The 20,615-nt window shown below is 46.8% G+C and overlaps 1 protein-coding gene across 12 annotated transcripts in view; it reads left to right on the plus strand.

Moving 5' to 3' along the window:
• CLEC16A (C-type lectin domain containing 16A) overlaps positions 1 to 20,615 on the plus strand; it is a 239,612-nt gene that overhangs the window by 8,282 nt on the left and 210,715 nt on the right. For 11 of the 12 annotated variants that reach the window (XM_061152832.1, XM_061152825.1, XM_061152827.1 and 8 more), the window contains exons 2-3: positions 4,364 to 4,492; positions 10,958 to 11,091. In XM_061152832.1, coding sequence (XP_061008815.1) covers positions 4,364 to 4,492; positions 10,958 to 11,091 — 263 coding nt within the window. Of the gene's footprint in view, positions 1 to 4,363; positions 4,493 to 10,957; positions 11,092 to 20,615 lie in introns of those variants that run through there. The other variant, XM_061152833.1, reaches the window with a different exon arrangement.

Genomic DNA, 20,615 nt, shown 5'->3' on the forward strand with positions numbered 1-20,615 from the left:
GTCTCTACGATGATGGTGGTTAAAATGGACAAACACACACAGAGTTTGAGAGAAACTTGTTGTCCTAACGGTTATTATCATTGTCAGAGAACAATCTGTCACTCTGTCCTTAGAAACTGATCTACGCAGGAAACAGCAGCCTTGCAGGTGGAGATGTGGGAATATCGTAACATTGTTGCTCATTTCTGAGGCTCAGTATAAGAGTGACTGCCATGTGTCCTTTCAGCGGTGTACTGTGGAGCCACTACTGATGCTTGTGAACAGTTACCAGTAACAGAACTGTTTTTATTTTAGCCTGGGCGGGAAGAAAGATGGACATGGTAACAGACATACTGCCTAAGCTTAAATATCTCATGGACAGAGGAGCCCGGCAGGGGCTGTAGTACATAGGGTCGCAAAGAGTCAGACACGAGCGAAGTGACTTAGCACACATGCACACGTGAGCTCAAGTGTGTAGATTCCATAGCAAAGAAGAAGACCCAAGGAAACACACTGCAGCCCCAGCAGTGGTCCTCTCTTTTTTTTGTTGTTGAAGTTTCCAGTCTTTCTAAAATAGTGTTATGTTTAAAACCAGAAAGCTATTATATTAATATTGTACTGGTGTCTCTGAGATAGTTGAATTATTTGATCTTCCAAAGCTGTGGAATTAGATGCAACATTAAAATATTAATCTTTAATCCATTCAGCTTTCTTTTTTCCCCTCACCACACTTAAGCAAACATATATCAAGTGGCTCTCCCTAAAACGTGACCTGAAACAGTGTGCTTGGGCGTTATGGTGGCAAAAGAATGAACCAGTGGCCGTGGAAATTTAGAGCTTGAGATCTAGTGGGTGTTTGCACCCACCAACAACAGACATTTAGAAAATGAATATTGTAAAACACTCCCATTTACAGCAGCATCAAAAAACCCATCAAATCCCTAGGAATAAATCTAACAAAAGATGCGCAAGCCCCCATCCAGCAAACCTTGAAGGAAATGTAAATGTCATCATGTTACACTTTCAAAAAGATGTCAGTTCTCTCCATATTTAGCTAGAGATTTAGGGCAGTCTTAAAGGAAATCTTAGCAGATATTTTTTTGTGGAAATTGAGAAGGTGATTTTAAAATGTATGTGGAAATTCAAGGGGGCAAGAATAGCCAATATAATAATGGGGGAAAAAAGGGAAGAAGTTGGAAGACATCACATTGCAAGATTTATTATAAAGCTGCAGTGATCAGATAGCATGGTGTTGGCACAAAGGTAAACAAAGAGATCAGTAGAACTAGAGCATCCAGAAGGAGTCCCACGTGTGGTCACCTGATTAACGACAGCGTCGACATTGGTGTCCTTTGGAGAAATGAGGACGTTTCCAGTATATGATGCTGAACCAACTAGATCGCCATATGGGAAAAAATGAATTTTGGCTAATACCTTATGCCATACACAAAAGTGAGTTTCGGGTGTGCTCTGAGTCAGAATGTGAAAGGTAAAACGATAACTTTTTAAAAGAAAAAAAAAAACCAGTATTTCTTTGTGACCTTGGGGTAGGTAAGGTCTTCTTCAGGTTGATACAAAAAGCACTATCCAAGGGAACGATTGATAAATTGAACCACAATAAAATTTGGAACTATTGCTCATCAAAAGACCACTGTAAAGAGAGGGAAAAGGCAAGCTGCGTTCAGAGAAAACTTTTGCCATAGGTAGATATGCAGTAGGGCCTTCCCTGGTTGCTGAGATGGTAAAGCGTCTGCCTGCAGTGCAGGATACCCAGGTCCGATCCCTGGGTCTGGAAGATCCCCTGGAGAAGGACATGGCGACCTACTCCAGTATTCTTGCCTGGAAAATCCCATGGACGGAGGAGCCTGGCAGGCTACAGTCCATGGGGTTACAAAGAGTCGGACACGACTGAGCGACTTCACTTGACTTCACTTTCGTGTATCCAGTAAGGGTTTTGTATTCAGAGTGCATAAACTCCATCAAATTAATAAGAAAAAAGGTTCTCTACCTAGTAAAAAGTGGGCAAAAAACTTGCACAGGCACCTCCCAAAGGAGGATATTTAGATGGCTCTGAACATGTGAAAAGACACCCACCTTCACTTGTGGTCATGTGATGAGACCTGGTGCGGCATCACCACTTGCCAGCGGACGGCGCCACTGAGAAAGGCAGAGAGCCGCAAGCTCTGCGGTGGTGGGGGGGGTGGGCTGGAGCCCTCAGACGGCTTCTGCCCCGAGGCTGTGGATGAGCTGCTGAGTGCCCCTCAGGTCCCTTCCTGGCCTGTGCATTGCTAGCAAGGTGTGCGTCCCCAGGTTACTGTGAGTATGAGGGTCACAGGAAGGCTCGCCTGCTTGCAGGGCCGGTCATGCGGGCCATGCACCACTCGTGGGAGTGCCGAGAATCCTCTTTTCAGAACTTGACACCCCACCCTCACCCTGGGTTTGTCTGTAAGGGCCTCCTCGTAGTTCCTAGAATTTCTTTCAGGGATTATTTGGTGAAGGCAATGATACCAGTAATACCTAGCACTTGGGTCATGCATGGGACCTAACAGGTTAGTTATCTACCTTTTAACTCGGTTGTTCCTAAGACACCATAATAGGTGCTAAAGGAGTCACGTGCTGGTGCTGCTCCCATTTTACAGGTGAGATAACTGAGGTACACAGAATAAGTAGCTTGCTTGATGTCACCCAGCTCATACCAGACTCCCCACTTCCTGCTCTGGTTTCTCTGGACCTTCTTCTGACTCCTGCCGTGAAGTCCTCTTTTCATGACTGTGTGGATCCAGCCTGTCTGTCCTTCCTGTGTTGGTGGAACGCCCCTTGCAGAGTTTAAATAGTGGTTTTAACAGCGGCCCTCCTCGGAACCACCGCCGGGTGGTAACGGCAGTAGCCACTGGCCCTGCCTCCTGTGAGCCGCTACCATGTGCCAGGTGCAGCGCTTGGCTCTTTCAGCGCGTCATCACAGAGTCTCTGCAACAGTCCAGCAAGGAGGCTTTGACTGCTGTAGACCCCGGGCCCCAGAGAGGTGAAACGCCTCATCCAGGGCCACGCGCAGCGGGCGACAGGGCCAGGAATCAAGCCCAGGTCTGTCTGTTGGGGACAGAGGTTTGAACTCTTCATTACTGCTCTTTGCCACTACTTGCTGTGTTTAACTCCTTGACTATATTTTGCCTTGTAGGCTCTGATCTACCTTATATCCGTGAAAATGGGCCCCCCCACTCCCATTCACCATATATTGAGCACCTACAGTGTATCAGACATTCTGTAGTTTTATGGGGTCACTAGGATCAGTAAGATGATGTTCCTAACCTCAAGGAACTCAGGTCTCATGAAGGAGGCAGATCACTGCAAATCAGAGTGGTCTGTGCAGTAGCAAATGCATTTGGGTACAGAGGTGTCAGAGAGGAGGGAGCAATCAAATCCACTCGGGCAGGAGAGCAGGAGGTAGGTTCTTGAAGAAGGCTTCATGGAGAGGTGACTGAGCTGGGTTTTGACATACTCATAAGAGATTGCTGGTTGGTTAGGACCTTGGCAAGCTGAACTGGCCTCAGTCTGCGGGCCAGGGAGACACTCTCTTAAAAGCTGAGCCAGGCAGCGCTCCCAGGGTGTCGGCCAGGCTGCTGATCCCCGCGCTGCTCAGTAGTGGCCTCTGCGATTCTCACGCCCGCTAGGATGAGGCCGGGTCTCTGGTCTCTGCACGTGCGGGTGGGTGAGGTACCTCGCCATTGCCCCTCAAATCCACTCCACTTCCATCTGCACACAGCGGGTAAGATCACTGCCGTTGAACTGCAAACCACCCACTTCTTCTGAGCCAGCAGTCCCAGGGGGATTAGGGCATTCCAAGGGTGATCATGGTGGCTCGTGATTTGTGCCCCAGCCGCTGGCTCTGGGCCCCATCCTCCCTGACCTGTGACTGCAGGTCTCATCTCTGCAGCAGCCGGACAGCGGCTCTTAGGCATCTGGTGCTGCGCTGTGTGTCTCCATTGGTTCCACCGGCCTCAGAATGACCTGGGAGTGTGAAAAAGGCCGACGCCTAGTCTTCCCTCAGCGCCCCTGCGCTTGAGTCTCCGGTGGGCTCCGTCCCGCTTTGTCCCACTCTCCAGGCCGTTCTCTTGCCCACGCTGGAGTGTGAGCCTGCCTGTCTTCAGGAGCTTGACAGTCTTGCCTCGGTTCGGGTTGGTGAGTCGCTGGCCATGTAACAGTTTGAAGCATCGTCTGCCTGTTTTCTCGGGTGGTGAGTCACGTCTCGTCTGAATGGGAATTGTGCTAGCCACTGAGTCTGAAAAACGCCCAGCCAAATTGTCCCTAAGATGTCACTCATGGTCCCTGGGCCTGGCTTCCGTTTCAGCTGGTCACCTGTAGTTCTCTTTTCTTTCCTTCCTCTCAGGTATCTGTACCACGTGTTGACCAAAAACACCACCGTCACAGAACAGAACAGGAACCTGCTGGTGGAGACCATCCGATCCATCACCGAGATCCTGATCTGGGGGGATCAGAATGACAGCTCTGTATTTGAGTAAGGGTGTCTGTTTTTTTGGTTTTTGATCCTTCTTCTTCCTTTGCATGTTGTTCTAAATGTGAGCCGTGAGTCATTCCCGATGACGTCAGGGTTTGACACCAGTTTGGTCCTGCACCGTTTTCTCTCTCTCTCTCAAATGTCCTTGAAACACTGTCGAAATGCCTGCTGAAAACAGGAAAGTTATGGAAATGAGTGTCCCTGGAGAAATCTGAAAATGTCATGGATAATTTTCCAAGTAATGTCTGATTATCTCCCCCAGAGGAAAGAGAAAATGTCTTGGGTGTTAGATTCCAAGTGAACTGAAAAGACCCTTCCCTGGGCTGAGGGTGGAGGTGGAGGACCCTAAGGGTTAGCAGCGATTGTGCTTCCTGGCGGCTGGCCACAGTGCTGAGCTCTTGATGAGACGATCCTTCTATGAGGAAGTCTCCCGACTCCCCCAGGGTGGAGGACCTGCTGCTGTCCGCATCTTCATCCCCACCCCCACAGATGTTTATGTTCAAGGTCGCGCAGCTGCTGAGTGAAGAAGCAGCGGCTAACACCAGAGCCCGTGGAGGGGTTTCTCCTCACTCACACTTCCTTGGTGAACACTCTTAGGCCCGTCTCAGTTTCCTCATCATTAAGTGAGAGAGAGCAGGTTCCTTGCCCAGTGCCTGGTACAGAGTAGGCACTCGAGAAATATTAGCAAATGATCATTTTAGAAGGTGCCCCTACTGGATCATTAAGAAGCAAAGGCCATAACCTATGAACTGCTTTCCCCAACAGACCTGTCCTAACGTCTGAATGCAGAAGGATTGGGGTTGTGACAATCACCAAACACAGATTGTATTTTTATATAAACTAATCTCAATTGTAACTATTGAAGCCACTTAGTAAAACCACTTAAAACAAATACAGGTGTTCCCTTTCCAACCCGGCTTCCTTATTAGCTATTCTGATTTTCTGGCTGGTTCTGTGTTTTCATCAGTGAGGTTTTCATTAGATGGAGCTACTTGTGGAAAACGCAAACTGTGTGAAATACAGACCTGTGACACTGGTTGGGTTCCCTAAGGAAAACCTGAGTAATGAACAGGTGTTGCTTGTAAGCAGGACGAGTTGCCTTTCAGGATCTGTGGGGACTTTGCTGTTTGTTGGTTGCTTGGTATCTGTTTATGGAAATGAGAGAGACTCTTGGGCTAAAGCTTGGAATTGTGTCATCTTTACTCAGTTCAATTCAGTTGCTTAGTCGTGTCTGACTCTTTGCGACCTCATGGACTGCAGCACACCAGGCTCCTCTGTCCATCACCAACTCCTGGAGCTTGCTCAAACTCATATCCATTGAGTCAGTGATGCCATCCAATCATCTCATCCTCTGTCATCCCCTTCTCCTCCCGCCTTCAGTCTTTCCCAGCATCAGGGTCTTTTCTAATGAATCAACTCTTCACATCAGGTGGCCAAAGTATTGGAGTTTCAGCCTCAGCATCAATCCTTCCAATGAATATTCAGGACTGATTTCCTTTAGGATGGACAGGTTGGATCTCCTTGCAGTCCAAGGGACTCTCAAGAGTCTTCTCCAACACCACAGTTCAAAAGCATCAGTTCTTTGGCACTTAGCCTTCTTTATGGTCCAACTTTCACATCCATACATGATTACTGGAAAAACCATAGTTTTGACCAGATGGACCTTTGTCAACAAAGTAATGTCTCTGCTTTTTTAATATGCTGTCTAGATTAGACATAGCTTTTCTTCCAAGGAGCAAGTGTCTTTTAATTTCATGGCTGCCAGTTACCATCTGCAGTAATTTTGAAGCCCAAGAAAAAAAGTTTTCTCACTGTTTTAATGGTTTCCCCATTTATTTGCCATGAAGTGATAGGACTGGATGCCATGATCTTTGTTTTCTGAATGTTGAGTTTTAAGCCAGCTTTTTCACTCTCCTCTTTCACTTTCATCAAGAAGCTCTTTAGTTTCTCTTCACTTTCTGCCATAAGCGTGGTGTCATCTGCATATCTGAGGTTATTGATGTGCACAGTGTACTTTGCATATAAGTTAAGTAAGCAGGGTGACAATATACAGCCTTGATGTACCCCTTCCCCAATTTTGAACCAGTCCGTTATTCCGTGTCCAGTTCTAACTGTTGCTTCTTAACGTGCATACAGATTTCTCAGGAAGCAGGTGAGGTGGGCTGTATTTCCGTCTGTTTAAGAATTTTCCAGGTTGTCGTGATCCACTCAGTTAAAGGCCTTAGTGTAGTCAGTAAGACAGAAGTAGGTGTTTTTCTGGACTTCGCTTGCTTTTTCTCTGATCCATTGGATGTTGGCAATTTGATTTCTGGTTCCTTTGCCTTTTCTAAATCCAGTTTGAACATCTGTAACTTCTTGGTTCATGTACTGTTGAATCCTGGCTTGGAGAATTTTGAGCATTGCTTTACTAGCGTGTGAGATGAGTGCAATTGTGCAGTAGTTTGAGCATTCTTTGGCATTGCCTTTCTTTGGGATTGGAATGAAAACTGACCTTTTCCAATCCTGTGGTCACTGCTGAATTTTCCAAATTTGCTGGCATATTAAGTGCAGCACTTTCACAGCATCATCTTTTAGGATCTGAAATAGCTCAGCTGGAATTCCATCACCTCCACTAGCTTTGTTTGTAGTGATGCTTCCTGAGGCCCATTTGACTTGGCATTCTAGGATGTCTGGCTCTAGGTGAGTGATCACACCATCGTCGTTATCTGGGTCATGAAGATCTTTTTTGTATAGTTCTTCTGTGTATTCTTGCCACCTCTTCTTAATATCTTCTACTTCTGTTAGGTCCACATTCTGTCCTTTATTGTGCACATCTTTGCATGAAATGTTCCCTTGTTATCTCTAATTTTCTTGAAGAGATCTCTAATCTTTCCCATCCTATTGTTTTCCTCTATTTCTTTGCACTGATCACTGAGGAAGGCTTTGTTATCTCTCCTTGCTATTCTTTGGAATTCTGCATTCAGATGGGTATCTTCCCTTTTCTCCTTTGGTTTTCGCTTCTCTTCTTTTCACAGCTATTTGTAAGGCCTCCTCAGACAACCATTTTGCCTTTTGGCATTTCTTTTTCTTGGGGATGGTTTTGATCACCACCTGTACAATGTTACGGATCTCCGTCCATGGTTCTTCAGGCGCTCTCTCAGACTAATCCTTTGAATCTATTTGTCACTTCCACTGTATAATCATAAGGGATTTAATTTAGGTCATACCTGAATAATCTAGTGGTTTTCCCTACTTTCGTCAATAAAGAGTTCATGACCTGTACCACAGTCAGCTCCAGGTCTTGTTTTTGCTGACTGTATAGAGCTTCTCCATCTTCTGCTACAGAGAATATAGTTAATCTGATTTCAGCATTGACCATCTGGTGATGTCCATGTGTAGAGTCATCTCTTGTGTTGTTGGAAGAGGGTGTTTTTTGTGACCAGTGCGTTCTGTAGGCAAAACTCTGTTAGCCTTTGCCCTGCTTCATTTTGTACTCCAAGGCCAAACTTGCAAGGTGTTTCTTGACTTCTTACTTTTGCATTCCAGTCGCCTATGATGAAAAGGACATCTTTTTCTGGTGTTAGTTCGAGAAGGTCTTGTAGGTCCTCATAGAACTGTTCAACTTCAGCTTCTTTGGCAGTTGTGATTGGGACATAGATTTGGATTACTGTGATATTGAATGATTTGCCTTGGAAACGAACAGAGTCACCTTTACTAGAATGGAATTTTTTAGTCCACTTGTCATCTTCGAGAAACTGCTGAGCTCTCAGAGGCCCAGTTATTCTTAAGTCACTGCCCCGCAGAGGCCCCAAGAGAATTTGTTTTTAATCCATTTTAAAGTTTCTGGATAATTTTAGATTTTAGATTACACAGAAGGTTTCCATTTACCCCTCACCCTGTTCCCCTGTTAATATCATTTGTCAAAACACCACTATTACATCAACTCCAGACTTGATTTGGAATCTACCAGTTTTTCCATTAACATCCTCTTTTTGCTCTGGGATCCCAATCCAGGCGCCACAGTGCATGTAGTTGTTAGGTCTCCCCGGTGTCCTGTGGTCTGTGACAGTTGTTTAGTTTTCTCTTGCTTTATATGACCTTGATGGTCTTGAGAAAGACAGGCCAGCTGTCTTGTGGAATGTTCCCTAGTCTGGGTTTCTTTGCTGTTTCTCTCCTGATTAGCCTGGAAGTTTTGGGGACGAGTGCTTCCTGGGGAAGTGCTCTTCCCCTCCCGGGATGTCATTGTTCCTGACAGCCACGTGATCCCTGGTGGGTTAGCCTGATGACTTGGCCCAGCTGGTATCTGCCAGGGTTTTCTACCCTAAGGTTACTCTTTCCTCCTCACCTATCTCCACAAGTGAGTCCAGCTTCATGGGGGTGTGGGAATTAAGCTCCACCTTCTTGAAGGAGGGTGAATCTACAGACAATATTTGAAATTCTTCTGCATAGAGCATTTGTCTCTTCTCCTCATTTATTAATCTATCCAGTCATTTATTTATATACGTCTCTTGAAGATTTTGCGGTTTGGTTCCAGGGCACCTCAATAAGGTGAATATTGCAGTAGAGCGAGTCACGTGAATTTTTTTGCTAGTCCCAGTGCATATAAGTTACGGTCACACTATTCTGTAGTCTGTCAAGGGTGCAGTAGCCTTGTGTCTGCAAAATCAGCATGCATACCTCAATTAAAAAATAACGCTGTTGGGAAAATGGTGCCAACACACTTGCTTAACACAAGGTTTCAATTGTAAAAAGACAGCATCTGCAAGGTGCAGGTATATCAACATGGACTCGTGGGTGTTCATTTTGTACTCTGGATGATAATCCAGGGCTCTGGGATTTATTTTGTGCTGGTGTTGTTCCAGCTTTGAGCATTGGGAGCTCTTTCGGGTCGCTTCCTGTGTCCCTGTGACACAGCCCCGTCCTTTTGGATTTGGAGCACTTCCTTACTTTCTGGTCCCCTGTGGTGCTCCAGGCTCGTCTGGCATGTTCCCTGCCCCAGCCCTAGAATTAGCCACTTTCCCAAGGATCCCCTCACTCCCCTAGGGGGTTGTAAAAATCCAGGCACCCAAATTTCACACTAGACATATTAAATCTACCCCTGGACAAGATCTAGGTACAGACATGTTGACAAGTTCCCAAGCTGGTCCTTGGGCCACAGTGACCTTACTGGGTGACACTTGGCAGTCACTGCTTTATACAACCTGAAGCAGAGGAAGACACGATTGGTCAAATGATAGAAATATTCTGGGGGTCATTGTGGATGGCATTTGTTGGCACACAGACTCCCAGAGTCAGAACTGGAAAAGAATTTAGAGGTCCCTTTAAGGTCAGATTTATTTATTCATTTACCCTTTCAGACAGAAGGTCTGCAGGACCGAGCAAGTACCAGGCCGACGGTCCTGCCAGCAGGGAGCTGACAGGAGAGGGAAGAGAGAGACCCCCCAACTGAGTCAGCAACAGACCCACGAGATGGCTAGGACTTGTCCTGAGCATCCTAGATGAGAGGTGACCTGGTCTCAGCTTGAGTTGTTGTTTAGTCGCTAAGTCAGGCCTGACTCTTTGTAACCCCATGGATTGCAGCCCACCAGGCCCATCTGTCCATGGGATTTTTCCAGGCAGGCATATTGGAGTGGGTAGCCATTCCCTTCTCCAGGGGATCTTCCTGACCCCGGGATCGAACCTGCGTCTCCTGCATTGACAAGAAGATTCTTTACCAGTGAGACACCAGGAAGCCCCTTGGCTTGAATACGGAGAACATAACTAGAAACATTTTCTTCCTTTAAAGAAAGGCATTAGGGGGTCTCCATTTCAAGACTAAAAGAGCCATTGTGTGCCCCCCAAAGTCAGTGCCCCCAGCCTGCATGCAGACAGACATTCTGCCCAGGACAAGAAAGGCCTGGGGATGGGCTGGTGTCCCGTGACCGCATCAGCACTTTCTCTTTTCTTGCAGTTCTCATTCCCTAGATGTGGAAATGACCAGCTTGCCAATCGAGAAACCAGCCAAACTCTTTAACTATTCAGCATCCTCGTGCCCCTTTGCGGGGAATTACTCTGGTTCCTAGGTTGCTGGGGAGCAGTCAGAGCTATGAAACCTGAGGAAGGAGACTTGGGGGGAAAACTAAGCTTATAAAATATGGATGGAAAACAGCTGCTTGTTGGTTTTAGAAGCGTAGATAGATCACTGTGTCATCATTTAGTTGGGAAAGACCTTTCCCCCTCTGTCCGAGATCTGGACGTCCACCACTTCCCAGAATCAGCACTGTTCTCACATTCCGGGAAGAGAGTCTGAAAGGTTGCGTTTCTCTGAATGGAAGACGGCGGCGTGGAAACTGGGTGTCTCAGAAGCCAAGCCCACACGAGTGATGTGACCAGGCTGCTCCGCAGATGCCTCTGTGGGGTTGCACACACGTGTGCTGGGTGTGCACCGGAGGATGATGTGCATCTCCACGTGTGGAAGGCCACTGACCCTGTCCCCTCTCTCCCCAGCTTCTTCCTGGAGAAGAACATGTTCGTTTTCTTCCTGAACATCCTGCGCCAGAAGTCGGGCCGCTACGTGTGCGTGCAGCTGCTGCAGACCCTGAACATCCTCTTCGAGAACATCAGTCACGAGACCTCGCTCTGTAAGGGCGGTCCTGACCCTGGCCTCCACGCCGCTGGGTGTCGCCGCACATCGCGTGCCGTGGTTTTCGTGTTGCTTTATGAATGTCTGCGCCCACCATGTGTCTTGGTATGCTTGGGCTGCCAGAGCGCATGCCCCAGGCTGGGCGGCTTAGAGGACAGAAATGCATTTTCTCACAGTGCCCGCGGCTGGCAGTCCAAGATCATGGTGGCGTCAGAGCTGGTTTCTGGTGAGGCCTGTCTTCCTGGGTTGCCGAGGGCCTCTTTCTCTTTATGTCCTCACATGGTTGTTCCTCTGTCCACGTGGAGAGAGAATTCTGATGTCTCTCCCTTTTCTTGTAATGACACCAGTCGTCTTGGATCAGGGCCCCACCCTCTGACCTCATGTGACCTTTAATTACCTCCTGAAGTCCTCCGTTTCCAGATACAGTCCCTTTGGGGGTTAGGGTTTCAGCACATGAGTTTTGGGGGCACACAGTTCAGTCCCTAGTGCCATTTTAAATCCCTGCATGGTAGGGCTAAGAGAGGGCTCCCCTCTGCTGGGTGGTTCTGGGGGTATTTGCATGTCTTGTTTATAACCCGTTATTAAAGAGCTTGGGTCGCTAACAGCCAACAGAATAAGCACTGGAAGCAGCAGGATGAGGAAGAACGTGGCCGAGGGCGTGGCTTTGGCCCCTGACCCGCGTGCTTCAGCTCCAGTGCCGCACTGGGGGTGTGTGACTCGGAGCCTCTCCCTGGCGCTTGCTGAGCCCCAGGCTCGTCATCTGAAACAGCCACCCTGCGAGGCAGGTGCTGTCAGTGCCCTGATTTAATACTCAGAGAGTCTGAGTCACTGGCCCCAGGTCACAGCTCTAGCAAGGCCGGAATCCAGAAGGGGTTTCAGCCCAGGCGAATTAACTCAGTGGTCATTAGCTGGTGGTGACTGTGCTCCCAATGAACATTTGTCAGTGTCTGGAGACATTCTTGGGGGGGAAGGCTGTGCTACTGGCCTCTGGGCAGAGGTCAGTGATGCTGTTAAAATCCTACAACATGCAGGACAGCCCCCCACAATAAAGGAATGGTTAGCCCAAAATGTCAAAGTGCCCAGGGTGCGAAACCCTGGTTTAGCTCCTAATCCTCTGTGCTTGATCAGAAGCTTTTTTATTCCAAGATGACCGCACCAAGCCTCAGGGCCTGCCTGCTGGAAGCAGGGAAGAGAAGACAAGTGATGGGATGCCTGTGTCACAGGCAGGCTCTTGGCCCCCAAAACAGGGGTGAGAAAAGCGTTTCCCCTGAGGAGGGAGGAGGCAGGGGAGGAAAGAGCTGCCGGCTGACGGCCACTAGACGGCGCTGCTGTCCTGGGACGCGGCCACTGGATGGTGCTGCTGTCCCCGGAAATGGCCACTAGATGGCATTGCTGTCCCAGGAGACGACTGAGGCTTCCCCCTGTATGTGAACTGGCAAATGTGATTTGACTCACTCTCCCTGAGTGGTTTCCCTGTTAACAGCTTTGGTTACGCTGGATGTGAATTGCGGGCAGTTTCTGAAAACTCCGAGAGGGGAAGGCCCAGCTCCCTATTGCAAGTCATGGACTGAGAGCCAAGCAAGTCCCAGGCCTGGTACTGCCAACATACGGCCCACGCATATTCCAGGGCGCTGACTGGCCAAGCGGCGGTTTCTGCCTCTCTGAAGTGGAGAGAATCCGAGGACCCGGAGACTGGAGTGGCTTGAGGACACGTGTGAGAGCGGGTGTGCACAGCGTAGAGTGGGCCTGGCAGGTGGAAGTTCCAGTTAAAGCTGGCTTTATCCTTAAACCCAGTGTTCCCTCATGTGGCGGTTCTCTGGTAACCCAGCTGACCTCAGGGCTACGGGATTGAAGAGGGGGTTGGGAGCAATAGAAAATGCTGGGCTTTCTGGATCACAGGGCCTCTCTTGCCTCAGGGCTAAAGAGGATATTGTGCTGTAAGAAAACCCAGGCGGATGTTGCTGGCCCTGCAGGGAATTCACCAGAGCACTTTCATAAGCCCTGCCAAGGCAGTAAAAAGTACTTTGTTTTTATAGAACTTGGATGTATGGGGGTGAGAAGGATGGGTGCCTTTTGCTTTTAATTTTCTGATTATAGGAAGAAAATGTCTCCATTGTAAAACAACAACAAAAAGTCAAATGAAAAAGCTATAGAAAGCAGAAGTTTTGGAGAATCTCACCCTAACAGTTCAGTGTTAACACCTACTGTTTTGCCATCTGCTTTCTTTTTTTTTTTTTTCCTGAACTTAACTAGTTTATCTTAGATTTTCATGTTGTCCATTCATGCATCCCAGCGTTGTCTGGTTCAAGAGCCACCTCTTTCTGGGCCATAGCTTACTTAACGTGACTGCGGGCATCTAGGTGGTTCCCGGGCTTTCATTATTACGGGCAGGCACTTCACGAGTGCACCTGTTGCCTGTAGGGTTTGGTGACCTAAGTGACGTCAGGCCCGAGAGACTGAGATTACTTAGAGACTCCTGGGTTTATTATAAAAGGATACCACAGAAAGCCGGCCACGCGGCGAGGGCGTAGTAGAAAAATCCCAGTCGAATAATAGAGGCGCCTGCACCGCCCCCACCGTGGCCCCGCCACCCACAGAGTCCGGTCTGGAGGCCCGGAAAAGTCCCGTGGGGGATGCATGGGAGCGCAGGGCTCTTCCAGCTCGGGGTGCAGCCAGGAGGCCGCAGGCTGCTCACCCCCAGCAGCCAGCACAGGCGTCTATGTCTCTGGTGGCCCGGGAACCACTCAGCAGTCCCAGCAGGGCTGACATTTCTTCTCCTGCCGGCCCATTCGTCCCCCTCCACCAACCACAGCCGGCCAGACACAGTAGAGCGAAGCAGCCTCACCTGGCTGCTTGTTGCAAGTGTGGATTCTGGGTGGGAAGGTCGTGGCCTGTTCCGAGAACAGGATTCTGTGTAGCCACAAGGAGACAAAGGAAGCGACATGGATAACTGGGCCGTGGTGATGAGTGAGAAGCCACACGCCAGGCGGGGGCTTCCCGTGTGAGTCACTACATGGAGTTCAGGAGCAGGCAGAAGTTCAGGAGCAGGCAGAACGAGTCTGCGGTGCGGGGAGTTAGGCTGAGGTTCTGTCCTGGGGAGAGGGGACGGATGGAGCAGGGCTGTGAGTGTCTTTCGGGAGCTGGAAGCGCACTGTCTGATCAGGGTGGTGCTTACCTGGTGCATTTATTTGCAAAAATTAATCGCGCTGGACACCTAAGAGGTGTGAGGTGTGTGTGTATGTGTACCTTTATATACATATATATATGTACACACACAAACAAATATATACACACATAAGTACGAGTACTTAAAACTCATATACATTGCCACATACATCAAGCTATACACTTAGATTTGTGATACCTGTAACCTCATTTTTTAATAAGATATTGAAGATAGTTCCCTGTGCTATACAGTAGGTCTTTGTTATTTATTTTATATGTAGTAATATTAGTATATTATAGGCAACCCTGGTGGCAGACAGTAAAGAATCTGCCTGCAGTATGGGAGACCTGGATCCGATCCCTGGGTTGGGAAGATCCCCTGGAGGAGGGCATGGCAACCCACTCCAGGATTCTTGCCTGGAGAATCCCATGGACAGAGGAGCCTGGAGGGTTACAGTCCATAGGGTCACAAAGTGTCAGACACGGCTGAAGCGACTTAGCACAATATACATAGTGTAAAATATATCTCTGTATATAGTATAAAATATTATACATAGTATAAAATATTGTATATAGTATAAAATAAATAAATAAATACATATAGTAGTGTATATCTATTAATCTCAAATTCCAAATTTATCCCTGCCCTGCTTTTATGCTTTGGCAACCAAAAGTTTGTTATCTGTGAGTTTGTTTCTATTTTGTAAATAAGTTCCTTTGTATCATTTTTTTTAAGAGTCCACATAAAAGTAACATCACAGTTTGTCTTTGTCTGACTTACTTCACTTGGTATGAAAATCTCTAGGTCCATTCTTGTTGCTGTGAATGGTAGTATTTCATTCTTTTTGTGGCTGATATCCCTCTGTGTGTGTGTGTGTGTGTGTGTGTGTGTGTGTGTGTGTGTGTGAGACATCATCTTTATCCATTCATCTATTGATGGACACCTGGATTGCTTCCATGTCTTGGCTATTGTAAATAGTACTGCTATGAACACTGGGGTAAGTGTGTCTTTTCAAGCCAGAGTTTTCATCTTTTCTGGATATATGACCAGGAGTGGAATTGATGGGTAATATTCTAGTTCTATCTTTAGTTTGTTAAGGCACCTCCGTCGTGTTCTCCGTCGTGGCAGCACCAGTTTGCCTTCCCACCAACAGTACAGGATGGTTCCCTTTTCTCCACACCCTCTCCAGCATTTATTATTTGTAGACTTTTTGGTGATTGCCATTCTGACCAGAATGAGGTGATATGATATCACCTCTGAGCAGAATGATGTGATCAACTCATTGTAGTTTTGATTTTCATTTCTCTAATCATTAGTGATGTTGAGCATCTTTTTTTTGTGACTGTCGGCCATCTGTACGTCTTCTTTGGAGAGATGTCTGTTTAGGTCTTCTCTCCCCTTTTGATTGGGTTGTTTATTTTTGTTGATATTGAGCTGTGTGAACTGTTTGTATATTTTGGAAATTAAGCCCTTGTTGGTCACATCATTTGCAAATATTTTCTCCCATTCTGTAGTTTGTCTTTTCATTTTGTTTATGGATTCCTTTGCTGTGTAAAAGCTTATAGATTTGATTGGATCCCATTTGTTTATTTTTGTTTTTATTTCTATTGCTTTGGGAGACTGACCAAGAAAACATCGGTACGATTTATGTCAGAGAATGTTTTGCTTATGTTCTCTTCTAGGAGTGTTATGGTGTCATGAATTTAAGTCTTTAAGTCATTTTTGAATTTATTTTTGTGTTTGGTAAGAGGGTATGTTCTCCCTTCATTTAGTTACATATGGCGCTCTCGCTTTGGAACACTGCTTGCTGAAGAGACTGCCTTTTTGTCATTGTATATTCTTGCTGCCTTTGTTGAAGGTTAGTCAATTGTAGGTGTGAAAGTTTACTTCTGGGATCTCTATTCTGGCCCATAAATCTATCTGTTTTTGTGCCAATACCACACTGTTTTGATGACTGTGACTTTGTAGTATTGTCGGAAATCTGGGAGGGTTATGCCTCTAGCTTTGTTCTTTTTCCTCAAGATTGCTGTGGCAGTTCTGGGTCTTTTATGGTTCCATATAAATTTTAGGACTATTTTTTCTACTTCTGTGAAAGACATCATGGGTAATTTGCTAGGGATCACATTAAATCTATAGATTGCTTTGGGTAGTATGGCCATTTTAACTATGTTAAGTCTTCCAATCCAGGAGCTTGGGGTGTCTTTCCATCTCCTCAGAGCATCTTCAGTTTCCTTTCTCAATATTTTTTACTTTTCAGTGTGTATCTTTCACCTCCTTGATCAGGTTTATTCCTAGGGTTTTTTTTTTTTTTTTGACATGATTTTAAAAGGGATTGTCTTTTTTTCTCTCTCTAACTTTCTGATATTTCATTGTTAGTGTAAAGAAATATGACAGATTTCTGTATGTTAATCTTACATCCTGCTACTTTCCTAAGTTCATTTATCAGTTCTAATAGTTTTTTTGTGGAATCTTTGTGTGTATATGTGCTTAGTCATGTCCGACTCTTTGCAACCCCATGGACTGTAGGCCTTCAGGTTCCTCTGTCCATGGAATTTTCTAGGCAGGAATACTGGAGTGGGTGCCATTTCCTACTCCAAGGGATCGTCCCAACTCAGGGATTGAACCCACATCTCTTGTGTCTCCTGCATTGGTAGGTGAATTCTTTCCCACTGGCACCACCTTTGGGGTTTTCTATATAGAGTATCTTGTCATCTGCATGTAATGACAGTTTTACCTATGCCCTTCCACCTTCAAATTTGGATGCCTTTTATTTCTTTTTCTTGTCTGATTTTTATGTCTGAGACTTCAAATACTATGTTGAATAAAAGTGGTAAGAGTGGGCATCATTGTCTTGTTAAATAATTTAGTGGGAAGGCTTTCAGCTTTTCATCATTGAGTATCATGTTGGCTGTGGGTTTGTCATAAATGACTTTTATTATGTTGAGATATGTTCCCTCTAGACCCACTTTGGTGAAAATTTTTATCATGAATGAATGTTGAATTTTATCAAATGCTTTTTCCGTATCTGTTGAGATGATCATGTGACTTTTGTCTTTCCTTTTGTTGATGTGGTATATCACACTAATTGATTTGCGTTGTTGAACCATCCTTGTGACCCTAGGGTGAATCCAACTTGATCACAGTGTATGATCTTTTTTATCTGTTGTTGGATGTGGTTTGCTAATATTTTGTTCAAAATTTTTGCATCTATATTCATCAAAGATACTGGCCTGTAATTTTCCTTTTTAGTAGTATCTTTGTCTGGTTTTGGTATCAGGGTCTTGCTGGCTCATAGAAGGAATTTGGGAGTGTTCCCTCCTCTACAGTCTTTTGGAAGAGTTGAGTTTTTAAAAATTAATTAACTTATTTACTTTTGGCTGTGCTGGGTCTTGGTTGCTATGCTCGGGCTTTCACTAATTGTGGTGCACAGGCCTCCCATTGCATTGCTGTCTCTTGCTGCAGAGGCTCTAGGGCACGCAGGCTTCAGTAGCTGTGACGCATGGGCTCAGTTGCCCTGGGGCATGTGGAATCTTCCCAAAGCAGGGATCAAACTGGTGTTGCCTGCATTGGCAGGCAGGTTCTTACCCACTGGACCACCAGGGAAGTCCTGAAAGAGTTTCAAAAGGATCACTGCAAGTTCTTTTATGTTTGGTAGAATTCCCCAGTGAAGCCATCTGGTCTGGTCCTAGACTTTTGTTTGAAGGGAGTTTTTTCTTTTTTTGAATTACAGATTCTGTTTCCCTTCTAGTAATTAGTCTATTTCTTTTTGATTCAGTTGTGGAGGGCTGTATGTTTCTAGAAACTTGTCCATGCCTTCTAGGTTGTCCACTTTGTTGGCATATGACCCTTTAGAGTATACGCTTGTGATTTTTTTTTCTTTTTGTGTTTCTGCAGTATCAGTTGTTATTTCTCTTTTTTTGTTTCTTATTTTGTTTATTTGGGTTCTCTGTTTTTTCTTGGGGAGCCTGGCCACAGGTTTGTTGATTTTGTTTATCCTTTCAAAACACTAGCTCTTGGTTTTATTGATTTTTTAAATTGTTTTCTTTATTTTATTTATTTCCTCTCTGATTTTTACTATTTCCTTCCTCCTGCTGACTTTAGGTTTTGTTTGTTCTTTTTCTATTTCTTTTAGGTGGTAGGTTAGGTTGTCTTTCTTGAGATTTTCTTTTTTTGAGGAAGGCCCATATGGGCTTCCTTTGTGGCTCAGCTGGTAAAGAATCCGCCTGCAGTGCAGGAGACCTGGTTTGGGAAGATCCCCTGGAGAAGGGAATGGCTGCCCACTCCAGTATTCTGGCCTAGAGTCGCAGAGTCGGACAGGACTGAGTGACTTTGGCTTTCACTTGTATCACTTTGAACTTCCTTCTTAGGACTGCTTTTGTTGCATCCTATAGATTTTGGGCTTCCCAGGTGGCACTAGTGGTAAAGAATCCACTTGTCAATTCAGGAGATACGGGTTCGATCCCTGGGTCGGGAAGATCCCCTGGAGGAGGGCACGGCAACCCACTTTCATACTCTTGCCTGGAGAATCCTATGGACAGAAGAACTTGGCAGGTTACAGTCCATGGGGTCACAAAGAGTTGGACACGACTGAAGCGAGTTCGTACGCATAGATTTTGTATGATTGTGTACCACCTCATTTTTGTGCTTAAGTTGCTTCAGTCATGTCTGACTCTGACGCTATGGACTGTAGCACAGCCAGACTTATCTGTCCATGGGATTTTCCTCATTTTGAAACGTGTTAAAATTCTTAGGACCCCACTGCCTTTTCTGTTAGAGTGAGCCGTAAGACTTACCTCAAGAATTGTTGTAATTGAGATTTTGAAAGCGACAGACTTGATGTCCTACCTGCAGCGCCTCGGAGACCGTCCTGAGGCGACCCTGGCAGCGTGCCCTCCCTGCGGCCCCTCTCGTCCCGTGCCCCTGGATGACTCTTCTTGGTGTATTTGGTAGTTCCAACCTTTTCAGTAATTCTCTGAGTGGCCTAAGTTAGGTACCTCTTTGGCACCAAACAACTTTCTGTTTTTTTCAGTTTCCCCCAAGAACAGCAGTCATGGTGACGGGTGGACTGGGGGTGGAGGTTCGGGGTCTCCAAGTCTGAGTATGGAGGTGAAGTGTGGTAGCTCACGCGATAGAGGGCTCCTCAGTGTCCGCAGAGCTTTTCCTGTTTTACCTGCTTCTTCACGTGAGGAAGGTCTCGTTAATTCCTGTTTGCAGATGGGAGAGCTGGGGAGTGAGGAACGTAAGCATCCGGCCCAAGGTCACCCAGCTGGGAAGCCGCTGAGGCAGTGTGGGTCCAAGTTTACCTTTGAAGCCAGTGCTTCTGAGATGTGAGCATGACGGGGAAGCCCAGCGGGCCTTCTTAACACACAGAGCGCTGCGCCCACCCAGAGATCTGAGTAGGTGGTCAGGGCCGGGGCCCAAGACCCCACAAGTCTTGATAAGCTCCAGGGAGGCCATGTTGCTGGTCCCACAGCCAGAAGTAGAGAGGTGCCGGCCTGCTCTCCCGCCTCGCTGAGTCTGCCCGTATGCTGGTGTGGGTCATGCCCAGCCTTTACCCATCTGTGAGGAGGCAGCCAGAATGGAAGGGCAGACGGTGGGCATGGCAGCGCTGGCTTCGCAGGGTGGCTGATGAGGATTCAGAGGACAACTTGTCTGGCCAGGGCCCAAGGCTGAGACTGCAGACTGCAGGCCCATGAGTGGCAGGAGTTTGTAGACTGTTTTTGCTGGCAAGCACAGCTTCCAAAACTAGTAGATCTAGTGGCTGACATTCAACTTCAAAAGTGACAGCATTAAGATCTGTATTTTCTAGCTTCCTTTGCACAGCTGGAAGCTCTCACCACGGGAAGCTCTCTCCCAGCAGGGCCTGGGAGCTTAGCAGGATGGCCGCTCCCTTGTGGATCCCGTGCCCCAGGGCCTCGTTATCCAGTTTTCCTCCTTGGCCCCCACGTGAAATGCAGGTCACTCAGTCGTGTCCGACTCTTTGCAACCCCATGGACTATACAGTCCTTGGAATTCTCCAGGCCTGAAAACTGGAGTGGGTAACCTTTCGCTTCTCCAGGGGATCTTCCCAACCCAGGCATCGAACCCAGATTTCCTGCGTTGCAGGTAGATTCTTTACCAACTGAGCCACCAGGGAAGCCCAAGAATATGGGAGTGGGTAGCCTATCCCTTTTCTAGCGGATCTTCCAGACCCAGGAATTGAACTGGGGTCTCCTGCATTGCAGGCGGATACTTTACCAGCTGAGCTACCAGGGAAGCCCGTGGCCCCCATGAGGGCGTGGTATTAACACAGGACAGTGAACTGAAGTTTGAATTCCATTCCTGACTTACTGTCTCTCTGTCCTCGGGCAGATTAA

The sequence above is a fragment of the Dama dama genome, chromosome 10 (assembly GCF_033118175.1).
Source record: "Dama dama isolate Ldn47 chromosome 10, ASM3311817v1, whole genome shotgun sequence".
In the NCBI taxonomy this organism is placed as follows: domain Eukaryota; kingdom Metazoa; phylum Chordata; class Mammalia; order Artiodactyla; family Cervidae; genus Dama; species Dama dama.